The sequence below is a fragment of the Peromyscus eremicus genome, chromosome 5 (genome assembly GCF_949786415.1).
Source record: "Peromyscus eremicus chromosome 5, PerEre_H2_v1, whole genome shotgun sequence".
Lineage (NCBI taxonomy): Eukaryota > Metazoa > Chordata > Mammalia > Rodentia > Cricetidae > Peromyscus > Peromyscus eremicus.
The window spans coordinates 119,335,599-119,357,600 of record NC_081420.1 but is presented as its reverse complement, the minus strand read 5'-3'; the positions used below and the strand labels follow the sequence as shown (position 1 = coordinate 119,357,600).

Below are 22,002 nucleotides of genomic sequence, written 5' to 3'. Positions count from 1 at the left end.
AACTACGCCTGCCTTTGGTTCTGTTGCCACCGGCTGCTGCGCTCGTCACAGACCCTGGCTATCCCCTCACCGAGTGAGTCTTCAACAGTTACCTTCATCCCAGACACTCCAGAGTTAGACAAAAGACCAGAGCCAGCCAGTCGGAAGAACACGCAGAGCATGGAGAACGAAGAAAAGACATCAGCGGCCTCTTCAGACCTGACAGGAACTCTAAACCTGCCTCTCGAGAGCGGCGGCCTGGGCAGCTCCAGGAGGCCTTATCTCCACCCTGCCACTGAGGATAGAGCCAGGTCACTGGCATGCGCAGACCCAACTGGCAATAATGTACAAAGTATTTCAAGAGGTTCGCGTGTCTGTAATAAACGAGTTTCAAGAATCACTTTCAATTTCTTTGAAAAATGAAAATTTAAAGATAAGCTGATGATGTATTTCCAGTGAGAAGACTCTCACGCCAGTGTGTGTGCCAAGGCGGCTGTGCACGGCACAAAAGCATCAGGTTTAGAGGGGGACAGCATCAGAAACACCAGAAATCTAAACATTTCTTGGGACAATGTTCTGAACGGCGGCAGCACACAGAGAAAGAGTATCTTAAAAATTCATGGAGATAACCATGTGGCCCCTAGACAACCTTGATTTCACTAAAAAATAAAAATAAATTATAGTCTCTTAATTGAATGGGGCTCCATGAAATTAATAGTGATGCAATGTTCAATGCACTGATGTTCTCTATGTACTCAATTTTGAAGTCACAAAGTATGGACAGTAAACAGAATAGAGAGAGACCCACAGCCACCAATTCCATTTGCTGTTTCCTGTTTCTTTTCTTAATTGCTTCTGTCTCACTCAGGGTTCCCCAAGTAATTTTTCACTTTTAAAGTAATAACACCATTATTCTCTTAGGTTTGCCAGAGAAATGAGAAGGGAAAATTGCATGAACAGAGGCAGCACATGACGCTTTTTACCAATCTGTGCAATTTCTATTACTGAATCATAAATATTTAAGGGCATGCATCCAAGCCACCATGCAGGAAAATTCTATATTGGACACTATCAAGTGAATATGTCTTTGTAGTAAACAATGTTTTCTGCCATTATCTAAATCATAGAAAAATAGCCTGCATTTCAGATTTGGAAAATTGGGTAAATTAAATGTTGGTTTGCACGGTACAATACAAGTCTTTCTTTCTCTGATTTTTCCACTTCTTGTACAGTGATGGATAAAAGGATGATTCATGCAAACCTGTGGCTCTTTTGGGATAAAGTGAGCCAGGTGTGTGCAGTCCTGTCTTTTAGGCCTGCAATCTGACCTCCCCTTTACGGACACTGGATTATTAAGGGGAATAGGGAATAAATGATAAGAGAGGATTCTTGGCAGCCACGAGTCAAAGTCCAAGGTGTTACCCAACACTGAACACGTCCCCTTCACCTCCAGGAGCCAGCTAATGCTTACTCTAGGAGTCCATTCCCCCACTTCCATCTTATCCCGCATCTGACTGGGTGATGGGCCATGGAGGAAGACTCAGGCCTCCTTTTTATTACTAAACTTAGGAGTCTGGTTATAGTATCATGCCTCATGTGTTTTCTACCAAATGACCATGATGGCTGCTTATCTGCTCCCTGTAGAAACTAGGCCTGTGCTGGAAAAGGAAATTAAGAAAAACATTAGGGTTTTATTGGACTCATCCACGGTCTGTCCTTCTGCTCTCTCAGAGTCTAGCAAGGCCTCTCTTCCTCAGCTGTGTGTCAGAAAGATGGCATTAGGCACACCCAGGACACGCTCTCAAAGGATACCTCCAGGCCTCTTTACACTTGAGTTTTCTAGACTCTTAAGGTTGAACGTGTGAAAGAATGGCCGTTTGAGAATTTACAGGCTGTATCCAGTGCAGGTGCCCTTATAAGGACCCAGACAAAGGCAGAGGGACAGGGTAAAGGCAGAATCACGTGATGCAATCACTCCAGCTGCTAAGTAAATTGATTTTTCTGCCTGGCTATCTGGTACACTTTGGTGGGTTATTTTTCACCTTTACTTTTGGGAAGATGGCTCTACTTTATACAGCTGATTCTAAGGTCTTAGGATTTTAAAATAAAAAAGGGCATTCCCAAACCACTCCTCGCTGGGGATGTGGCTCACTGGCAGAGTGCTGGTTCAGCCTGTCTGGGGCCGCGGGCTCCAACAGCAGCACCACAACAAAATAAAACAAAAGCAATCAAATCAGTTCTTAAAAGCAAGTCTGTAGGCGGCTGGGAGAATGCTCAGTGGGTAAAGTGCTTACTGCACGAGGAATGTGTGTTCCCAGGACCCACGTAAAACCTGGAGCAGTAAGCCAAGCAGTTAGTAAAGGCACAGTGGCACACGCTCTAATCCCAGCACTCCAGAGGCAGAGGCAGGCCGATCTCTGTGAGCTCAAGGCCTGGTCTCCACGGTGACTTGCAGGACAGCTGGAGCTATACAACCTCATCTTTATAAAACAAACAAACAAAAGCCGGGAAGAGTATCTGATGCTGGTGCTGGGCACGAGACAGGTGACTCTGGGGGACTTGCTGGGTAATTAATTGGATAGATTAATTGATGAGCTCCAGACTAGTCAGAAACACTGTCTCAAAAGCTTAAGGTGGAGAGCAATAGAAAAAAAATGATGCTTTATATGCACAGGTAATCAAGCCCACACACATGTGTGCACACATGTACACACACACACACATGTGCACAATACACATGCATTCTGAAGCCTAGAATTTGCTTCAAAGTAATCTACAGAAAGAGGTGCCAAGGAAAGAAACAGATGAAGTAACACAGGTTAGGAACTGATAACAGTCTAAACAGTGACTGGTGTCTCTCTCGCCCCTGCGTGTCTTTGAAATTCTCCATTACAGAGGTATAAAAACAGACCAATGAGCCCAGAAACATGCTAGTGGTTAGTCTCAGGATTTAAAAACTCCTTTTAAAAACTGCTGAGAAGTCCTGTCTCTTGTCATTTCTGCTCTCCACATCTGATGCTTTATAGCCTCTGGTATAAGAGCGAGGGCAGAGCTGTGGCTGGAAGGGTGGAAAACCCGAGGGGCATCTGGTGTCAGGCACAGGAGCTGGCCCTGGCCTCCTGGCAGAGCCGGTGGGAATGGCGAGCCACGGTGTGTTTCACTGGGGACTGCTCTGCTTTCCACAGGCCCTGTGGATGTGACGAACATAGAAATCAATAGTGATAGACAAATGTAAGGGAGCTACGGCCTTATGTAGGATAGGGAGGCGGCCGGCAACTTCCTTCAGATTGTCTTTTTGCCCATCATGGCCTGTAACTACCCAAACTTCTGGAGCAGGAGACACCCCAAGTGGAGGAACTTGGACATCCATCAATATCAAAGAGGCAGGGAAAAGCTGTGTCTCTGTTCTGTATGGGCAGGCCAGCCTCCAGGGCTTCCTTCATAATTAAACTACATAGCAAGTTCTAGAGGCCAGTGGTGAGCCACTGTTCTGAACAGTTAGCTTCTTCTGGGAAATAAACACTAGAAATGGGATACTGGGCCAAGTGGGGTGCTGTACCCCTGTAATCCCAGCACTTGGGAGACTAAGGCTGGATGATTGAAAGTTCTGGGTCAAACCAAGCTACAGGGTGAGACCCTGACTTTAAAAAGTAACTAAACAAATATCCCACTACAAACTTAAAAACGCAGACATGAAAATGAAGAGTTGATGTAAGTCTATTTGAAGGATGTTACAATACAAATCATACCCTAAAATACGGCCCCCATCCTGACCTTGCGTATACAAAATAAGGTCCTTTGAAAGCAGCCAGGAACTAGGAAGGGAGATGCAGCGAGCTACCATCTCCCAATGTCCTTGGTGGGAGACGATCCGCTGCAGCAGCTTGACTCCACTTCAAGCCACAAGGTAAGGGGTAAAAAAGAAGTCAATTTGTGTTTGGCCAAGGTGTCAACAAGAATAAATAAAAACACACCCAAGATTTTGTGGAATTATAAACCATGGGGTCTAATCCTGCCTTCCGAACTGTGTCTGGTCAGAGTTCCCAGGAAGCAACTTTTCCTTTGCTTTAGGCGGATCTGAGTTGGACTTTTCTTCCTTATAATAATCTCTCAGAAAGAGAAGAAATTATGACTGATTCATTTTTGCTGAATGCTTAAAAATAAAAAATCTCCTTTAACTATAATTATGCTTCAGTTCCAGCCAACACAATTTAGACTAGAGGCATATTTCAGCCTTCTTCCCTCTTCCAGAACACGTGAAAAGCGTACAATAACACGGTCTCCCACACCTTTCTGTAATGAAGTATTTAGCATATACTCCCTGGGGACGCTGCTAGGGACCTGCCTGGCTCCTCCCTTCTGCACAATTAGTGACAACCCCTCCCAGTGGCAGCTCCACCAGGAAACAGCTTTTGGGGCACAAGGAGCTGGCGCCCACACTGGAGGCAGCTTGGACTCTGTGGTGCACTTCCTACTCCAGGGCTCCCGAGGGGACTGAGCTGAAGGAGGCTCCAGCCAAAGCTCCAACCTCCACAGACTCCCCCGCCTCCAGCCCCTCCCATCCCAAAGCAGTTCCTCACTAAAGCACCTCAAGAGAGCCCCCCACTCGTACTCCACTCCAGGGCCCGAGCTGTGACGGTCAAAAATTCCACAGAAGCGAAGCGTAATGAGCATCTGTCACGAGGTCATTGTGCTTCGGTGACTATGGATCAAGGCAATTCTGTCAGAGGTTAGGACTCTGGGACACAGCAGACAAGATTACAGACATAGGATGCCATGGAGGCAGCAAGCTAGATTTACATAAACTCAAATCTCCTGCTGGGACACCCAAGGTCACAGATAAAATAGGCTTCCCACCCAGACTCATTTCCCAAGACAATCCAGGGGCCATTTTCACACGACAGCTGTCCATCCCTGTCCACTCAGAGACCAGGGCTGTCAGTCTTGTGGTCTAGGACAGAGGTGTTCTTTTCCTAGTACTACGTAGCCCAGGAGGCAAGCTGACTTCGTGTTCGTTTCTCTTTGATATCCAATATTCTGAATTCTACTGAGCTGAGCAGAAAAGAAAATCTCAGGTTAAAATCCAAGAATCCAAGAGGATTCTGTCCACACCTTATGGTGCAATGAGGTCACTTTACAGCATGCCTAAAAGAAATTCATGCATTTATCATTTGTTTCAAGAACTGAAAGCACAGGGCTTGGGAGATAGCTGAGCTGGTAAAATACTTCCATTGAGGACCTGAGTTCAATCCTCCAGAACCCAAGTTAAAAAAAAACAAAAACCAAAACCAGGTGGGTCCCTGGGGCTCACTGGACAGCCAGCCTAGCCTCCTTGCTGAGATCTAAGCCAGTGAGAGACCTTGTCTCAACAACAAAGTGAATGAGCACTTGAAGAACTACTGCAAGGCTGCTCTGTGGCCTCCACTCACATGCACGCATGTAAACCCACATCAACACACAGATACACACACACAAATACACACAACAAATACACACACACACACACACACACACACACACACACACACACACACAGATACACACACACAAGGAATTCCAAATATAAATCCAGTCAGCTGACCAGTCAGAACACAGTCGGCTTGCCCAGGAAAGCAAACTCCTGACAGGACCAATTTCCTGGTTCTCCATCCCATAAACTCATCTCACCCTGGCTTGCCATACGGCTCCTGTCTTGGGTAAGTCAGAGGCAAGTTAAGGGTGGGGGTGGTCCCGCACAGGGAAGGCCTCTCTGTAGATTTGCTTGTTGCCCCTTACCCACCTCACTTTTTACTGAGGGGTCCTCCAAGGCTCTCTGTGTGAGCACCCATACTGACGTTCCTCCATTCTTCCTGACGGCAGGATGGTGGGCAGCCCATACTGCTGACCACTCACCAACCTTTGCCAAATGGGAAATGTTCTCGCCTACAGTGTCATTCAGATCCATTTTCCTTTTAAAGACTTGGTCTCATTATGTTGTCTAAGCTGCCTAAACTCTTAGGATGAAGCAATCCTCCTGCCTTCACTCCCAGACCACACGGTACAACATGGTGTCCAGCTTCTCAACTTAACAAAAGTATTTATTTGACTATTTGTTTATGGGGTGGGCATGTCACAGCACGCACGTGGAGGTCAGAGGTCAGAAGAGTCAATCTCTCCTACCATGTAGGCTCCAGGGACAGACTCCGGGCCGGGCTCAGCGGCAATCCTCTAGCCACTGAGCCAACTCACCCTCTTGCAACTTTTGAAAAGCACTGTCTCCGTCTGCTTTAAAATCCTCTCCCTTGGGAAATGGGTCCAGTTAACAACAGAGGGGCAGCAGTGAGCTCAGAGCTGCAGCCCCAGCGTGGAGCAGAGCCACTGTCGGAACCTTGGACCCCGAGTCCCGGACCCAGCCTCCCACCAGGCCTCCCATTTAAACTCCCAGGTTCAGATGTTTCTGACTGCTGGAGATGAAGCTCAGCAGCACAACACGTCACTCACCAGGGAAGGCCTTGGGTCCAGGTCCAAGCACCAAAGAGTAAGAAAATAAACTCTTGGCTGGGTGGTGGTGGCGCACGCCTTTAATCCCAGCACTTGGGAGGCAGAGCCAGGTGGATCTCTGTGAGTTCGAGGCCAGCCTGGTCTACAGAGTGAAATCCAGGACAGGCACCAAAACTACACAGAGAAACCCTGTCTCATAAAACAAAAACAAACAAACAAAAAAGAACTCTTGCAAAGGTGGTAAGAACATCTACTTCATAAAATTACTGCAAGGAATGAAAAACAATGCCATATGGAAAACTCCCCAGCAAGCTGGCCCTTTCCTTGTAGTTGTCTAATAAATGCTAAGGTTTGCCTCTCTGTTTACTCTAGGAGTCTGTCTTGCTTTCAACAGCTGAGAATGCTGGGAGAACAGACCTGATGGGCACACAGGGTACAGGGTGACAGTGCACAGCAGTCACCTACCTGGTGGTCGTCCGGATGGTGTTTTCCTTCGTGTGATTGTGTTCTTTGCTCACTTTTTCTGTGAGGAGACAGAATGAAACACATGCCTTGGGTTAAGCTCAGTCCACTTCCATCCTTTAGGCAGAGACACCCAGTTTCTCTCTATCTTACTAGGAAAGTCAAAAGCATCTAGACGCATCCACAGAACTATTAAACACGGATCAAACAGAACTAGTGAGTTAAGTCTGGGTGCTGCCTGTTTGTAACTAGGCCTCAGTGAGTACGAGTGCATACCACACACCCAAACACGCACACACGTTAGGTGCACGGAAATGGTTGGTTCTACCTCTTTCCCTAGTTGGCAATTCCTGTTTGACTTTAATCAAGCCCTCCAACTGTGGTTGTGGTAACTGTCCTGTCCGTAGCTCCGATGACAGTCTGTGTTGTGAGACTCCTTCAGAAAATGGCCAGAGAGCTCTCGGTGCTGCCATGGACTGCTTATTCTAATGAATGTCACCAGGAACAGAACGCTGTCACTAGACAAGAGGTAAGCCCTCTCCTCGTGCATGCCGGGGTCTGTATCCACCAGCTGTCAGAAATTATTTAATTAGCTTTCAAGAACACCAAGTTGAACCATAGCCTCACTGACCCAGTACAAACGTGAGGACTGTACCCTGACCATCACAGTCTCGACAGCTTGAAGCATTTGCAGGAAACCTGGCCAACCTACAATGGTTTCAGATTTTACGACCAGGTAGATTAAAAAAAAAAAAAATCTCGTCTTGGGGACTTTTTGCAAAACGTAAGCAAGGTTTATACATCCTTCCTACCTGCCTTTGACTGATGTGAAGCTAAGTCAAGTGTGTTTACATGGACACCTCCTTTCTTTTTCAACAGTGACACCAAGGGAGAATCTGGATCACCTGCCAGCATCCATGGTTGCTAGCCAGCGTGCAACCTGGGCAGGATGACTTGTCCCGGGTCATCTAGGCTGTGACTGTGCCTGGGTGAGACCTCTCAAAGCCTCAGCTGATGCGGACTCTTCAGTCACTGTCTATGTAACCTTGCTTTGAAATGTGCCTCGGCCTTTGGTAAAGGGATGCCATAAGTCAAGACTCTCTAAAGCTTACTGAGTTAGTGATCTCCACCACTGTGGAGAATCTCAGTGTCACCTGAGAGCCACACAGCTGTGGAGGCGTCACCAGGCCAAGGAGAAACTGACCTATGAGGGTGGCACAGACTTGAGCCTTTTTCCTGTCTGTTTCTAAGGGTAGGACAAGTGTCTTCTGTGACAGGAATGTGAGGGGGTCTGCTCTGTCAAACTTCACTGAGAAACGACAGGTGGAAAACTTCACGAAGACCCAGATGAGGGATTGTGTGGTGTCTGCCAGAATACCATCTTGTAAGTACACAAAGCCAGTCTTCACGTTCAAGGAGTAGCAGCATACTAAATGTGCTGGGGACAAATGACAGAAGCTGGAAGAGCAGACAGAAGGCACAACTCGGTACCCGGACCCTTTGCAGGGCTGAATACCTGCACATCTGGATTCCAAGCATTTGAAGGAAGAAAGGTTAGTTTACAAAAACACCCTCTTAGACCACAGCTGGAGATGGCCTTCCCATCTTTTTAAATTTTTTTTTGGCAAGATATAATAATATTTCACTCATTCAGGCAACACGATTTTCCCCAGCAATGCAGGCTCCCTTGGAGGACATGGAAGTTTATCTTTTGCACACTGGAAAGAAAAGACTGTTAATACGATCAATGCTAAGCTTCCCCAGAGGGACCTGCCTGAGCCTGGTCAAAGGGGCCATCAGAGGACTGCACAGAGTTCTAATTCCCGACTGTGTTAAAGCCAGTGAGGCAGGTGAGAGGGCTCAGCAGGTAAAGGGGCTTGCCACCAAGCATGATGATCTGAGTTCTGTCTCTGGAGTCCATGTGGTGGGAGGAGAGAACCAACTCCCCAAAGCTGTCATCTGACCTCCACCTAAACAAAATCCTAACAACAACTTTTTTAAGTGAGGTAAGAATCCGATTTGGCAACACCTCATTAACCATTAATGCGATATACACAATACAGATCTTTCCAAAACACCCCGCCTCGTGGGTCACTGCTCCCTTCCCAAGAAGGGCTTTACAACCAGTGCTTCTCAGTCAGCAACATTTCCCACAGTTCCCCTACCTGAGAGCTGAAAAAGAAGCTCAGAAGCCATCTTCACCGAGATGTCCTGGCTGAAGAGATTTCTCTCCGGGGGAACTCTACCTTCTGGAAGCTTCTGTAAGGGTTCAGTTTTCTCTCGCCCCATTAAAGTGCTGTAGCCAACATTCCGGCCGGGTGACATGGAGACCGGCGAGTCCTGGATGTCCACCTCCATGGGCTCCTCTTTCACCTTCACCGCCTGCGTTTCCTTGGAGCTTTCCGCTGCAGGCAGGTGGGTGAGAGAAACCAAAGCCTTTCTTCACTCTGAAGCAAACCCAGTTTGTGCTGTCTCTGTGTCTCTCTGCTGTGCTGGGTCGGGAACCCAGGGCCCAGTGCATGCAGGGGGCACACATGCTCCACCCTGAGGTGCATCCCCAGCCAACTCAGTTGCTAATCTCAAAGAAAACCATGAGGCTTGTGTTAGAGTCTAGAAGGGGAGTGCCATGGGACACTAGCATGCAGTGTGAAACCACTGGATCCACCCACTTGGCTTCTAGAAAAGGCAGGAAACTTACAGCCTGAGAAATTAAGTGGCCTGTCAAAGGTCACAGAGTTAACAGCCTGGCTGCCTAGACCCTTAGCTTCTTGGTGAGGGGTTCTCTGACCAACCCTGTGTGTGCCTTCCTCTGTCCCGTGCTGATTCCAGAGGATGCAGCCAGCGACTGTCCTGGGTTTATAGCTCTGTCAGCTTCAGCGAATCAGAGAAGAGCAAGCTTATTAATATTACAACTTCTTCCCTGTCTTTAAAGTCCACATCAATTGTTTTCCCTCTAAGAAGGCATCTGAGTTAACGAAGGTCAAATGGGGTCGATTCTATGGAAGCATTTCTACATTGGTGGGAGCTACTGATGCTTGAGACCATTTCTCAAGTTAACTGAAGCCCAGAAGAACACCTAGGAAAATAGCAGTCTCCCCGACCAGGACAGCCCGGCTCACAGCTACTCTTGCTCAAGGTTTCTAGAAGGCCCAACACTAATGTGAAGCATGCATTTGCTTTGCGAGCCTGAGTGTCTATGGTTAAGCACTCCTTTGAGCTAAGCACAGGACATGTCTGGACCAAGGCAGGATAGTTCATCCAGGCATGAATTTGGGCCATTTAAAAACAAAGTCACATTTTCAATCCAGTAAACATTTATTAGTAACTACTGAGTACACAGCACCCTGGAAGACAAAGATTACTGGGACACTTAGCTAAAAGACAGACAGACAGACAATGGGGCAGAGAGCTGAGCAATAACCCTCCACAAGGTATGTCTGCATCCTAATATGAGGACCTGTGAACATGGTCCTGCTTGAGGAAAAGCATTTCACAGATGTGACTAAGGATCTCAAGATGAAGTTTCTGTGGATGACCTGGGAGGACCCTAGAGGCAGTGACGGGGGTGTGGGGGGGTGGGGGGTCCTTCTTAGAGACAGGAGAGGACAAAGACTGTCAAGAAAGACTCGGAATGGCACTGCCAGAGGCCAGACGAGGCAAGGCAAGGTCCTCTCACTGCAGCTTTGGTGGGCATGAAACACCCGAGCCAGTTCCAACAACGACGGTGTCACACAGCTGCAGAGCAGAGGTGGAAAATACATGGAACAGACGACTGGCAGGCTTCAGCCCAGCACTGCGGAGGGAACCAGCGCTGTCAACTGGCTGGCCAAGAGACAGTGCTCTCCTCTCGAGCGGGGCAGGAATGAACGTCAGGTAAGTGCCCGTGGAGAGCACTGACTAGCAGTTACAAACAAACAAACAGACAAAGAACAGAGGAGCACTTCAAATTAAATGATTAAAATTAATCTGCTGCTACCCAATATGAGCTTACCACAAGAGTGCTAATTTTTTGTTTCTCTTCCTAACGTATTACACATGATTCTTGTGAAAAACTGCTCATTCTTTTGTCAACAGCTGAACTTTGGGGCAACAGGATATTTCATCTAGATTGCCCCCTTCCCCTCTGTACATCTAAGCAGCTCATAAAAACCGAGTTCACTGATTCGGTCAGGCCTGAAAAGGGGAAAGTGGAGGAAGACCGGAGGAGGGAGAGAGAGGAATAGAGAGGGAATCAGGAAAATGAGGAAAGAGGAAGGGGAGGGACGAGAAGAGCTGAAAGCTTTTTCAGTTACAGATCACCCCCTTTGCTCATAACCCATCAGCTGCTTCCTGGGGTGCTGGCTCCCCACCCTGGGGATTTGATGACCCCACAGACATTCTAACCTCCAGCTGGATCATCTGCCCACATGAGCAATCCCAGCTCACATTTCCTTCTTCACGTTCCCCTGAAGTATTCAATATGTGGAAACTAAACAGAGGACTCGGGGTCACAGGCACACAATGACGGCTCTGACCTTCACACTGGGGAGTCACTCCGGAGCCTGAGGGTGCACACGGAGGAATGCTAGGACAAACGCGGGGAGATGCGTTGACATAAACAGAAAAATCTCAACACCACAGAGGATCTCTTTCTGTCTCCCACGCCACCCTCGGGTCCCCATCTTTGACCCTGGATTAAAAGCCACGTGACTGTCTGCACCCTGACTGGAATGGAACAACTAGTTTTTCAGGCTGACTGGGGTGGTTTCCAGTATGATCTGCATGGAAATGCTTTTCCGTCTTTATAACAACCTTCTCAAAGTGCACAGCACACTGACCTCCGATCAAAACCTTTAACGTTCTTAATATCCTTGATGGATCCCAGATGTGCAGAGAGCGGTCCAAACTGACAGCTCAGTGCGCAAGCCCAAAATCACACAATCAGTACGCACGGTCCTTTTCCCTACAACCTTGCCGAGAGTTTCTTTGACTTCTTTTTAATGTGCATGGGTATTTTGCCTACATGTAAGTGTGTGCGCTATGCATATGTCTGGCAACGATGGAGACCAGAGAGAGTGTCAGAGCCCCCGAAATTAGCACTGCAGGGCTGATGAGCTGCCACGTGGCCCATGGGTCCTCTTCAAGAGCAGCCAGTGCTCCTCCGACCTGCTGAGCCATCTCTGCAGCCCACCCGACTCCTTTTTCTCAGCCTTGGTGGCAGGATGCTCTCGGCTAGGACGGGCTCTGCTGTGATCTGTGAGACGCTTAGGCACCAGCAGACTGCACTCTGCCTTTAACATCCAAAAACGACTCCTGGAGCTGAAAGGATGGCTCAGCTGGCAAAGTGCCTTCTGCGGCAGGCCTGAGGACAGGAGTTCAGAACCTCAGCACCCATGTAAAAGTCAGGCATGGTGCCACAGGTCTGCAGCCAACAGAGGGAGGGGCAGACACAGCTGATTGATGTGCTCCAAATTAACAGTGGCAGACCCTGTCTCAAAAACTAAGGAGAAGCCAGGCATGAAAGCACACTTGGGAGGCAGAGCCAGGCAGATCTCTCTGTGAGTTCAAGGCCAGCCTGGTCTACAGAGTGAGTCTCAGGACAGTCAGAGCTACATAATGAGACCTTGTCTCAAAAATGCTGAAATATGAGAAGGAGCCCACCCCTGACACTGCCTGGAGGGCCAGGACCAGGGGCTGGACGGCCCAGAGACCTAGGGTAGAGCCAAACATGATTGGAGAAAAAAAATGTCAGGCAGGACCAGGGGCTGGACGGCCCAGAGACCTAGAACCAAACACAACTGCAAACAAACAACTAATGAGAATATCCTAAGGATGTTCTGCTAAACTCATAGACTGATGTCTAGCCCAATCGTCGTCAGAGAGACTTCTCCAGCAACTGATGGGAGCAGATGCAGACACCCACAGCCAAACACTGGGCGGAGCTCTGGAAGCCTGCAGAAGAGTCGGGACGAAGGACTGTAGGAGCCAGGGGGGCGGTCAAGGACACCACAAGCACAAGGCCCACAGAATCAACTAAGCAGGGCTCGTAGGGGCTCACAGAGACTGAAGTGACAGTCAGGGAGCTTGCACAGGTCTGACCTAGGTCCTATGCATACATGTTACAGTTGTGTACCTTGGTGTTCTTGTGGGACTCCTAACAGTGGGGGTGGAGGCTGTCTCTGACACTTTGGCCCCTTTTCCTCCTACTGGGTTGCCTTGTCCAGCCTTGATATGAGGGTTTGTGCCTGGTCTTAAGGTAACTTGTTATGCCGTGTTCAGTTAATATCCCTGGAGGTCTGCTCTTTTCTAAAGGGAAACAGAAGGAGTGCATCTGGGGGAGAGGAGAGGTGGGGGAGGGGCCTGGGAAGACTGAGATGGGGGGACTGCGGTTGGGATGAGAGAAGAACAGCTAAATAATTAAATGGAAGGGAGGGAGGGAGGAAGGAAGGAAGGAAGGAAGGAAGGAAGGAAGGAAGGAAGGAAGGAAGGAAATATACCTTATAACTATGAAAAAACCAAAATATCATAAATACATACATACATACATACATACATACATACATACATACATAAATGGGAGAGTGCCAGACTGCAGGTCAACTTCTGTTTCCACACATGCACACACAGAGAGACAGACAGACAGATAGACACTCAGGCAGTCTCTCTCTCTCTCTCTCTCTCTCTCTCTCTCTCTCTCTCTCTCTGAACATTGCCCACTTTCCTGGGGGAGAGACAAACAATTCCCCTGGTAGAAAGTCACTCTTTTGAAATTTCTACCACATTCTATTTTTCACTCAAAAACAACAACAAAAAATTAAAACTTCAGCTGGGCATGGTGATGCATACTTTTAATCCTAGTACTCAGGAGGCAGAGGCAGGCAGATCTTTGAGTTCAAGGCCATTCTGATCTTCAGAGATAGTTTCAGGACATCCAGGGCTACACAGAGAAACTCTGTCTCAAAAAAATCAAAACAGATAAATAAGATAAATAAATACACACATAAATAAATAAAAACCTTCATCTAGAGCAAGAAAAGAAAAAGCTCCTATTATGTCCCAGCGGGGACCCTCCCCCCCCATGTTAATCACAAGCCCAGCCAGGTTGCCTGAACAAGTTAGCCTAGGACCAGAGGTCAGGCTGACCTGGGAACACAGGTGTCTGCTCCAAATACCACTCTGTCCCTGGCTCAGCTCCTGGTTGCCAGAGGGCATTCTCACAGAACAATGGTTGAATTAATCATTCCTACTGGCTCTTAGTGTCTACTCCCACCAGGGGTAAGTGTTCACTTCTAGGACCTACACACACAATAGCAAAGGTTTTAGAATCTCTTACTCAATTAATAGGACAAGCGCTAATTTCTGTCCCAAGGGATCTATACTGCTCAAGGGGGGTGGGGCCACCCTTGTCAGTAAAGTGCGATCCTAACAACCATGTAAAAAACCCCAGGCGTGGCTGGTGGCTGTCGGTGCCCAGAGTAACCTCAGTTCTAGGGAGGTTGAGACAGTGGATCCCTGGGGCTGGTCTACCGGATGAGCCTCAAGCCAACCAGAGGCCCTGACTCAAAATCAAGGCAGACAGATCCTGAGGAACAACACCTGAGGATGATTTTTAGCCTTCACACACGTGCACCTACACACACATACACACACACACACACACACACACACACACACACACACACACACACGACAATCTTAATAGATTATGATGCATGAGAAGCAGGTTGTGTGTGATTATCCACAGAATACTTCTTTATATCTATAATTTTTCCCTTGATAAGTATGGATAAAGTAGTCCATACCTATTTTTTTAAAAGATTTGTTTATTTTTTATGTATATAGCATGTATGACTGCAGGCCAGAAGAGGGCACCAAATCTCATTACAGATGATTGTGAGCCACCACGTGGGTGCTGGGAATTGAACTCAGGTCCTTTGGAAGAGCAGCCAGTGCTCTTAACCTCTGAGCCATCTCTCCAGGCCCCCATACCTATTTTTTAATGGAAGACAAATAGCCACAAAAAGATGAAGGTGTCCATTTGTGACTGCAAGTGTGGAGTGTCACGTCCTTTGATGCCTAACAGCACGGGGAAGGTGAACTGGACACATCCCTCGCAAACCCAGCTTGGTGAGCGAAGGTTCAAAGGGGACAGGGGCCCACGAGCCAGCCGACCGTGGTCTCCCATGGACCAGTTATCCCAACCCTCTGTAATCGGTTTAATCTTGGCCGTGTGCTTGCCCTCGGGCAGGCAAACCTAGACGACCTATGAGGAGAGGATAAACGTCCCTCTAATACAAAAAGTGAAATTAAACCATAGTTTGTAAAGACATGCAGGAACCCAGGCCAAAGGTGGCGACGGACTGTGTCTGGGGTGTTGGGTGTATCGTGTGGCCTGGCTTCAGGGGTGCCAAGGTGAAGCGGGAGTCCTGGTGCCCCGACTAGAGTGCACTTGTAGAGCGGAGCAAAAGCAGCTCTCACTTTTGTCTCCCACCTTCTCTCTGAATCTGCTCCATTCCGTTTGCTGGGTGAAAAGTCAGGCAAGGCCTATACCTTGGTCATTCTCAGCTAATACAAGAACTACAGCCCATTAAACAGCAAAGCACTCCAGATTCTGAAACCAGAGGCCTTAATCCCAGGCACTGGGCCGCAGAGAGGCCTTCCTCAGAAGGTGAGTCATGTCTCTGCCCTGAGAGGGTCTTCAGTGGTCCACTGCGGGGGAGAGAAAATGGGAACCACGTTTCCCTTTCTCACAGTGTTCTTCCTTCAGAACCTAGAGAAGGGCTGGAGGAGCCAGGGGAAGCCACGGGAATGGTCCCCTGCTGTCCTGCTGCATAGTGGCTTTGCATCTTTGGGTCAGCAGGTTTTCATCCCCAGAGACTTAGCCAAGACCTTTCTTCCCTGTATTTGTCTTTACAGGGGTGAGCTCCCGAGAGCCTGGGGCCACGTAGTCCCTCCACTGTCCTGCTCCTGCCTATGGCCTTCCACCTTCCTTTGTTCTGAGGCCCCATCCATTTACACTGGGCAACATTTAAGACAAAACCCACTCAGGCCCCTAGTGGGAACTGGTCAAGGTGTGGGCCAAGGGAAACAGTCATGTCTATTTAGGACTGAAGAGACCAAGTTTAGTGAATACACCCCTGCTAGAGCTCAGTCATCAGAGCACCATGCAGCCCATTTTTCCCCTCCAGATGTCAGGGACAAATGTCACACACGGGGACAGCTATGGAACTGCAGGACACACTTCACAGGCAGTGTCCCTTAAGCCACACTCTTTCATTGTAACTCCTCCTGCATGTACCTGGTAAGACAGAGGCAGTGCAGTTCCCCGGGAAAATCCCCTCTGGATGAGCGGTGAGGTAGTGCACGCCTCAAAGCACAGCATTTGGGAGGCCGAGGCAAGAAGACCCTAAGTTCAAGGCAGCCTAGGTTACACAGACTTCAACAGCCAACTAACTCTTGTTCCCTTCCTTCCTTGAGCTTGAACCCAGGGCCTGTGTAGGCTCCACAAGCATTCTGTCCCTGAGCTGTATCCCCAGCCCTTTTTAGATTGTTTATTACATTGTTAACACTATGTATTCATTTGAAAATGTTTAAGAAAGGGTCTCATTAAGCTAAGTTTGAACTTGTTCTGTAGTTCAGGAAAGCCTTGAAGTTGTGAGCCTCCTGCCCCAGTCTCTGGTACGGCTGGGTTACAGGCCTGGGGTCTCCTATCACCTGGGTTACAGGACTGCAGTTACAGGACTGCAGTCTCCCATGCAGCTGGATCACAGGCCTGGAGCCTCCCATGCAGCTGGGTTACAGGCCTGCACCACCTAACCTACCTCTCACTTCCATAGTTTTACTCTTGTTGAGATGGCTGAGCCTTCCTTTTACTAAAGTGAGACATATGAAATTTAAAAATTACCATCTTGGCCATATTTTTTTTCTTTATTTTTGACTGTGTATAGTGGGTGTATGCCTGTGCTCGTGTGTGTGTGTGTGTGTGTGTGTGTGTGTGTGTGTGTGTGTGTGTGTACACGCGTGCTTGCGTGTGTGGAGGTCAGAGGACAACCTCTGGTATCATCCTCAGAAATGCCATCTGCCTCCTTTTGAGACAGAGTTGCTCACTGGCCTGGAGCTCACCAATTAGACTAGAAGAGCTGGCTGCCCACCAGGACCTGCCTGTCCCGCCTACTCCCATGCTGTGAGTGCAAATCCAGCTCCTCGTGGGTGCTCAGGACATAGCTAAGGTCCGCTGGCACTTTCCAAGACTGTGCATCTCTCCACCCCTCCTCCAAGTTAGTCATTTTAGAATGTACACATGAGTGTCATGTATTCTCGTCACACATCTGGGAAACCATCACCATCCATCTCCAAGCTTGGCAATCTTCCTCAAGGGCAACTGACCCACTGGGCATGAACCGTATCCCCTCTCCAGCTCAGGCTTTCTGACACAATGCTCAGTGTCTAACAGTCAATCTGTAAAGATTCTTCAGGCTAGTCTCTTGGTAGTGAAGTCAAACTTCACATATAGTTTAACATACAGTTTAACAGACCATCGAGATGTTCTCCAGAGAAATAAATGCAGAAAAATCGAGCTGGATGAGCAGGTTATACACAAGGGCAAGTCCATGAGGGGCCAGCTGTGCTGTCTTTGCACAAGGTGTGGAAAGGCCAAAGGTCACTTGGCAGAGGGATGGAGGAACTGGAAACAGGACAGCTTTTAGAACTGATTGTGAAAAACCAAGAAAGAAATGATGATGCCTGAACTGAATCCAAGTCCAAGAGACAGCCAGGCATGGCGGTACACAGCAGTGATCCAGCAAGGGGGAGGCTGAGGAAGGAGGACACTGAGTTCCAGGCCAACCTGGGCTACATAACAAGACTCGGTCTCAAAAATGAATGATGGTTGGATAAGAGATTCACTGACATGCTCCAGTGACGGAATGGGAAGTAACTGGTCAGTGATGGGAGTAAGAGTTTGAGTTAAGAGATGAGTGTGAAGGAAATTATGCATGGCCATTGGTCAGGGACTGGATGAGGGGCAGGTAAGGTTTATGCCTTTAAGATTTGGATGGTGGGGCCGGGCGGTGGTGGCGCACGCCTTTAATCTCAGCACTCGGGAGGCAGAGCCAGGCGGATCTCTGTGAGTTCGAGGCCAGCCTGGGCTACCAAGTGAGTTCCAGGAGAGGCGCAAAGCTACACAGAGAAACCCTGTCTCGAAAAACCAAAAAAAAAAAAAAAAAAAAAAAAAAAAAAAAAAAAAAAAAAAATTTGGATGGCGGTATTACCAGGAATAATAAGGAAACAGAGAAACTGGGTTGAGCTAGGGAGAAGCATGGAAGAATGTTTTCAGTCCTGCTTTGCCTGACCTGGAAGATGAAGACTTTGGGAAGTGGAGGTGGTGATGGCTTACGGGCAGGAAGAGGACATTCGTGATGGAGAGATGGAAAGTCAGCTGAGCACGGGACTAGAGGAGATCTGCAAAGGATCACAAACAGCGACAGGGGATGAGCTGGAATTGTCACTACCTTCTGTTAGGAAGAAGAAAAGCCAGGAGAACAGAAGAGACTCGGGACCTTGGGGGCAGCAGACAAACTGCACCCCACTTCCCAGGTGGTCATCACCTGGCTGCATCCTGCCCTTGGCCACACACACAGATGATGATTCCTGTCCTATGCTACAAGAAGCCACAGGCCACCTCCCAGCCTCCTCCACAGACCTTCCTGCCCCAGGAGCACACAGTGCCACAGCAGGCCTGCCCCATTCTTTTTGTGTTCTTTCTTACATACCTGAACAAGGAAATTAACTCAGATTGCAAACCCCTTTTCAGAAGTCCCCATGTCTTCCCAACTGGCATTCTCTCTCCACTGTCCTAGACATACAGACCTTGCATCTATCACCTACCACCAAAAATTCTCTCACAGGCGTGCTCCCCTCTGGACTGAGGTCTCAGGAGAGCTTGGTTCTTCCCACACCTCCAATCTTCTTTAATCAGCACAGGGCCAGTGTAGCTGGCATGTCTGGTCTATGTCTATCACAAACATTACCTGAGGTCAGGTACACAGTAGAGGTGTACTGCTAATCTCCTTTCCTGATGCCAGTGTCTGGCAGAAACGCATATGCACTGCATACTCACCACATGGAAGGACGGATGGAAGGGTGTGGAATCGGCAGTATTAACCGCCTGTCTCTTCCCTAGGCTGCACAGAACACCACCGCACAGGTGCTTTAGAGAAAGAACAGATGGAGGTGGCCCCGCTGGTAAGGGACTTGCTTTTCAAGCACCAGGACTTGAATTTGATCCCCCAAACTCTCATAACAGACCCGGGTGCGGTGGTACACACTTGCAGTCCTAATGCTAGGGAGGTGGAATCAATCCCTGGGACTCCATGGCAGTCAGCCAGCCTACTCGGAAAGTCCCAGGTCAATGAGAGACCCTGTCTCAGAAAACAAGGTGAGTAGCGCCTGAGAAACAACAATTGAAGTTGATACCTGGCCTACACACACACACACACACACACACACACACACACACACACACACACACACACAGAGGCGGGGGTGGGTGGGGGGAGAACGTCTCTGGAAGGGCTGCCAACAGTCCCACACTGAAACCATTCTCCTTCTAGTGAGGTAGACCTTCAATCACATTAGGTAAAACAAAACAAAACAAAACAAAAAACTCTCCTCTCCAGCTTGCCAGCCTCAAAGACCTGAGGGTCTGGACTGGGCATAAAAAGACCTTCCACATAGGAATTTGACTCCTGCTATTGGGATGATCATAACTTTAATGTTTTGGTGAATTATTATGCAACCCAAAGCTCCAAGTGGGTGGAACAAATGACCAGGAACCAGGAGTGAAATTACAAGGTGACATCTCCACACCGGCCTGGCATAGGCTGGCATTAGATACAGATGAACTGCCCTGGCTTTGCTTTCCTGCCTATGCCAAAATACAAATGGAATGAGGAGTTAGGCTGAATTTTTTGGCTGCACAGAGAACCATTAAAGCCAGATCTACTGGAGCAGAGGCCAAAGGATGGAGGCCTAAATGGAACTTCACAGACATCTGACGCTAAGTGGCTGGGTTTTTTTTTTTTTTTTTCCTTCTTGGAAAGAAGCAATAGAGGGGCGAAGCAGGCAAGGCCTGTAGCCCTGACTCTCTCAGCCTGTAACTGGGGGGTGGGGATGGGCTGTGAGATCCTGCTGGCTGGGCTGGGGACCTTGAGGCCTGGGTGCTCACTCCTGCTGCATTTTATTGTTTCACTGAACCAGAGTCTCTGCCTTGGAAAAAGCTGCAGCATGTGTGGGTTGAGACAACCTTCATTCTTTGAAGGATTAGGCTGGCATACCCTTCTTCACTGTGGGGGTTATGTGCTGTTTTGTTTCCTCTATGCTCTGCCCTTGGTTTATGGACACAATGGCCAGGGTACAGGGCTCTCAGCAGGGTAAAGCTGAGAATGTAAAGTCTGAAGAATGATGTTGAGACAGGGGCTTGCCCATGGCTGCTGCCAAACCCAGAGAGACTCTGCTGCTCTGACCAGAGCCCTCCTTCCCCTGGTGGACATACTGGCAACCTTTTCTGAGGGGGAAGAGAGGAAACTTTTTCCATGAAGGGAAGCAGGGGTAGAAAAGATTCTCCCCAGTTCTTATAATACAGGAGAAACTTCTTATATATAAAACGACCTTTAGTGTGTATACACACACACACACACACACACACACCCCATGATCCACTCAAAATAATTCAGGAGTAACCAATCAAAACAATGAGGCAAACCAACGATGTCTTTGAGAAAGGTAACTAAAAAGATCTGTGTCAAATTGAAACATTCATTAACTAAATTCCTCTTTTCTAGACTGCGACACCACTCTTCCTAAGAATTTTGTTAAAATGATAGTTGTTAAGGCTGGTTATGGTCTCTTTTCAGCCCACCCACGCTACAAGTACATTTTGATTCCTAAAACCATTTCAATGGTTTTGTATCAGAACTGACTTCTAAATATAATCATAAAAATTATGAATTAAATTAACTATTGTGCCCTGTCCACATCAGTATCCCTGGAGACAGTAGGACACAGGAACACACATCCAAGGAATTAGCTATATACACTAATTCACAACTAAATAAGAGTTGTGTGGAGGATAAGCTTGGAGTTAACTTTTTTTAAGCGTATCAAAGACAACAAGTATTTTTTTTAATTACTCCAAATTTGCAAAAAACAACCATACCCTAGGAAAGTTTGGTTCAGGGGCTGGAGAGATGGCTCAGTGGGTAAGAACACCAACTGCTCTTCTAGAGGACCTGGGTTCATTCCCAGCATCCACACAGCAGCTCCCAAGCATTTGTAACTCCAGTTCCAGGGAATCCAATGGTCTCTTCTGGACTCTGTGAGCACCAGTCACATACATGTTGCACAGACATACATGCAGGCAAAACACCCATATGCATAAAATAAAAATAGATAAACCTCAAAATAATAATAAAAAGTTTAGTCTAAACCTTAAAAGTAAGAAAGAGTTAGCACCAGGCAGGGCTCCCCCAAGACAAGCAACACACTATTCTCTGTCAGCTCAAAGAACGGTGATTTTACTCCTGTGGATAGTGGTAGTCTTCAATGGCACCACCACACCAGCCACCCATCACCGTCACAGGTCTCTGTCTGGAATGATGCAACTGTGTATCAAAAATGTTTTCAGCCTGGCTCCAAGTAGCACCCACGGCTACAGTGCAAGGTTGTGACTTGATTCTGGTGACCACAGGATGGATTATATCCATCTAGCCTTGCAAATTCTGCACTTGTTTCCACTTCTGTCCCGATAAAAATCAAGAATTAAAATCCTTCAGTTACTGGGGGCTCAGGGAGTGAGCTCTGCCAACCCAGAGGGAGACACGGAGTGACCGAGACATCACCTGTTGAACTCCGAGCATCCGGGTCTTAATGCAAAGATCTCCCCCGTCACCTTGTTTCCATCTCATTTAATAATTTCACTAGAAAATAGCTAAAGGGTGCATTTACACTGCACATATGCCATTTGGTAACACTCCAAATGATCTCATTTAAAAAATATTAACCTACTTTTCATCAATGTCCAGAATGTACTTTTTTCTTGTCTCA

At 47.9% G+C, this 22,002-nt stretch overlaps 1 protein-coding gene across 2 annotated transcripts in view; it reads right to left on the bottom strand.

Moving 5' to 3' along the window:
• Znf827 (zinc finger protein 827) overlaps positions 1-22,002 on the bottom strand; it is a 177,641-nt gene that overhangs the window by 76,735 nt on the left and 78,904 nt on the right. For both annotated transcript variants that reach the window (XM_059264291.1, XM_059264292.1), the window contains exons 6-7: positions 9,087-9,326; positions 6,925-6,982 (exon numbers count right to left, since the gene is read on the bottom strand). In XM_059264291.1, the coding sequence (XP_059120274.1) occupies positions 6,925-6,982; positions 9,087-9,326 (298 nt within the window). The remainder of the gene's footprint in view (positions 1-6,924; positions 6,983-9,086; positions 9,327-22,002) is intronic.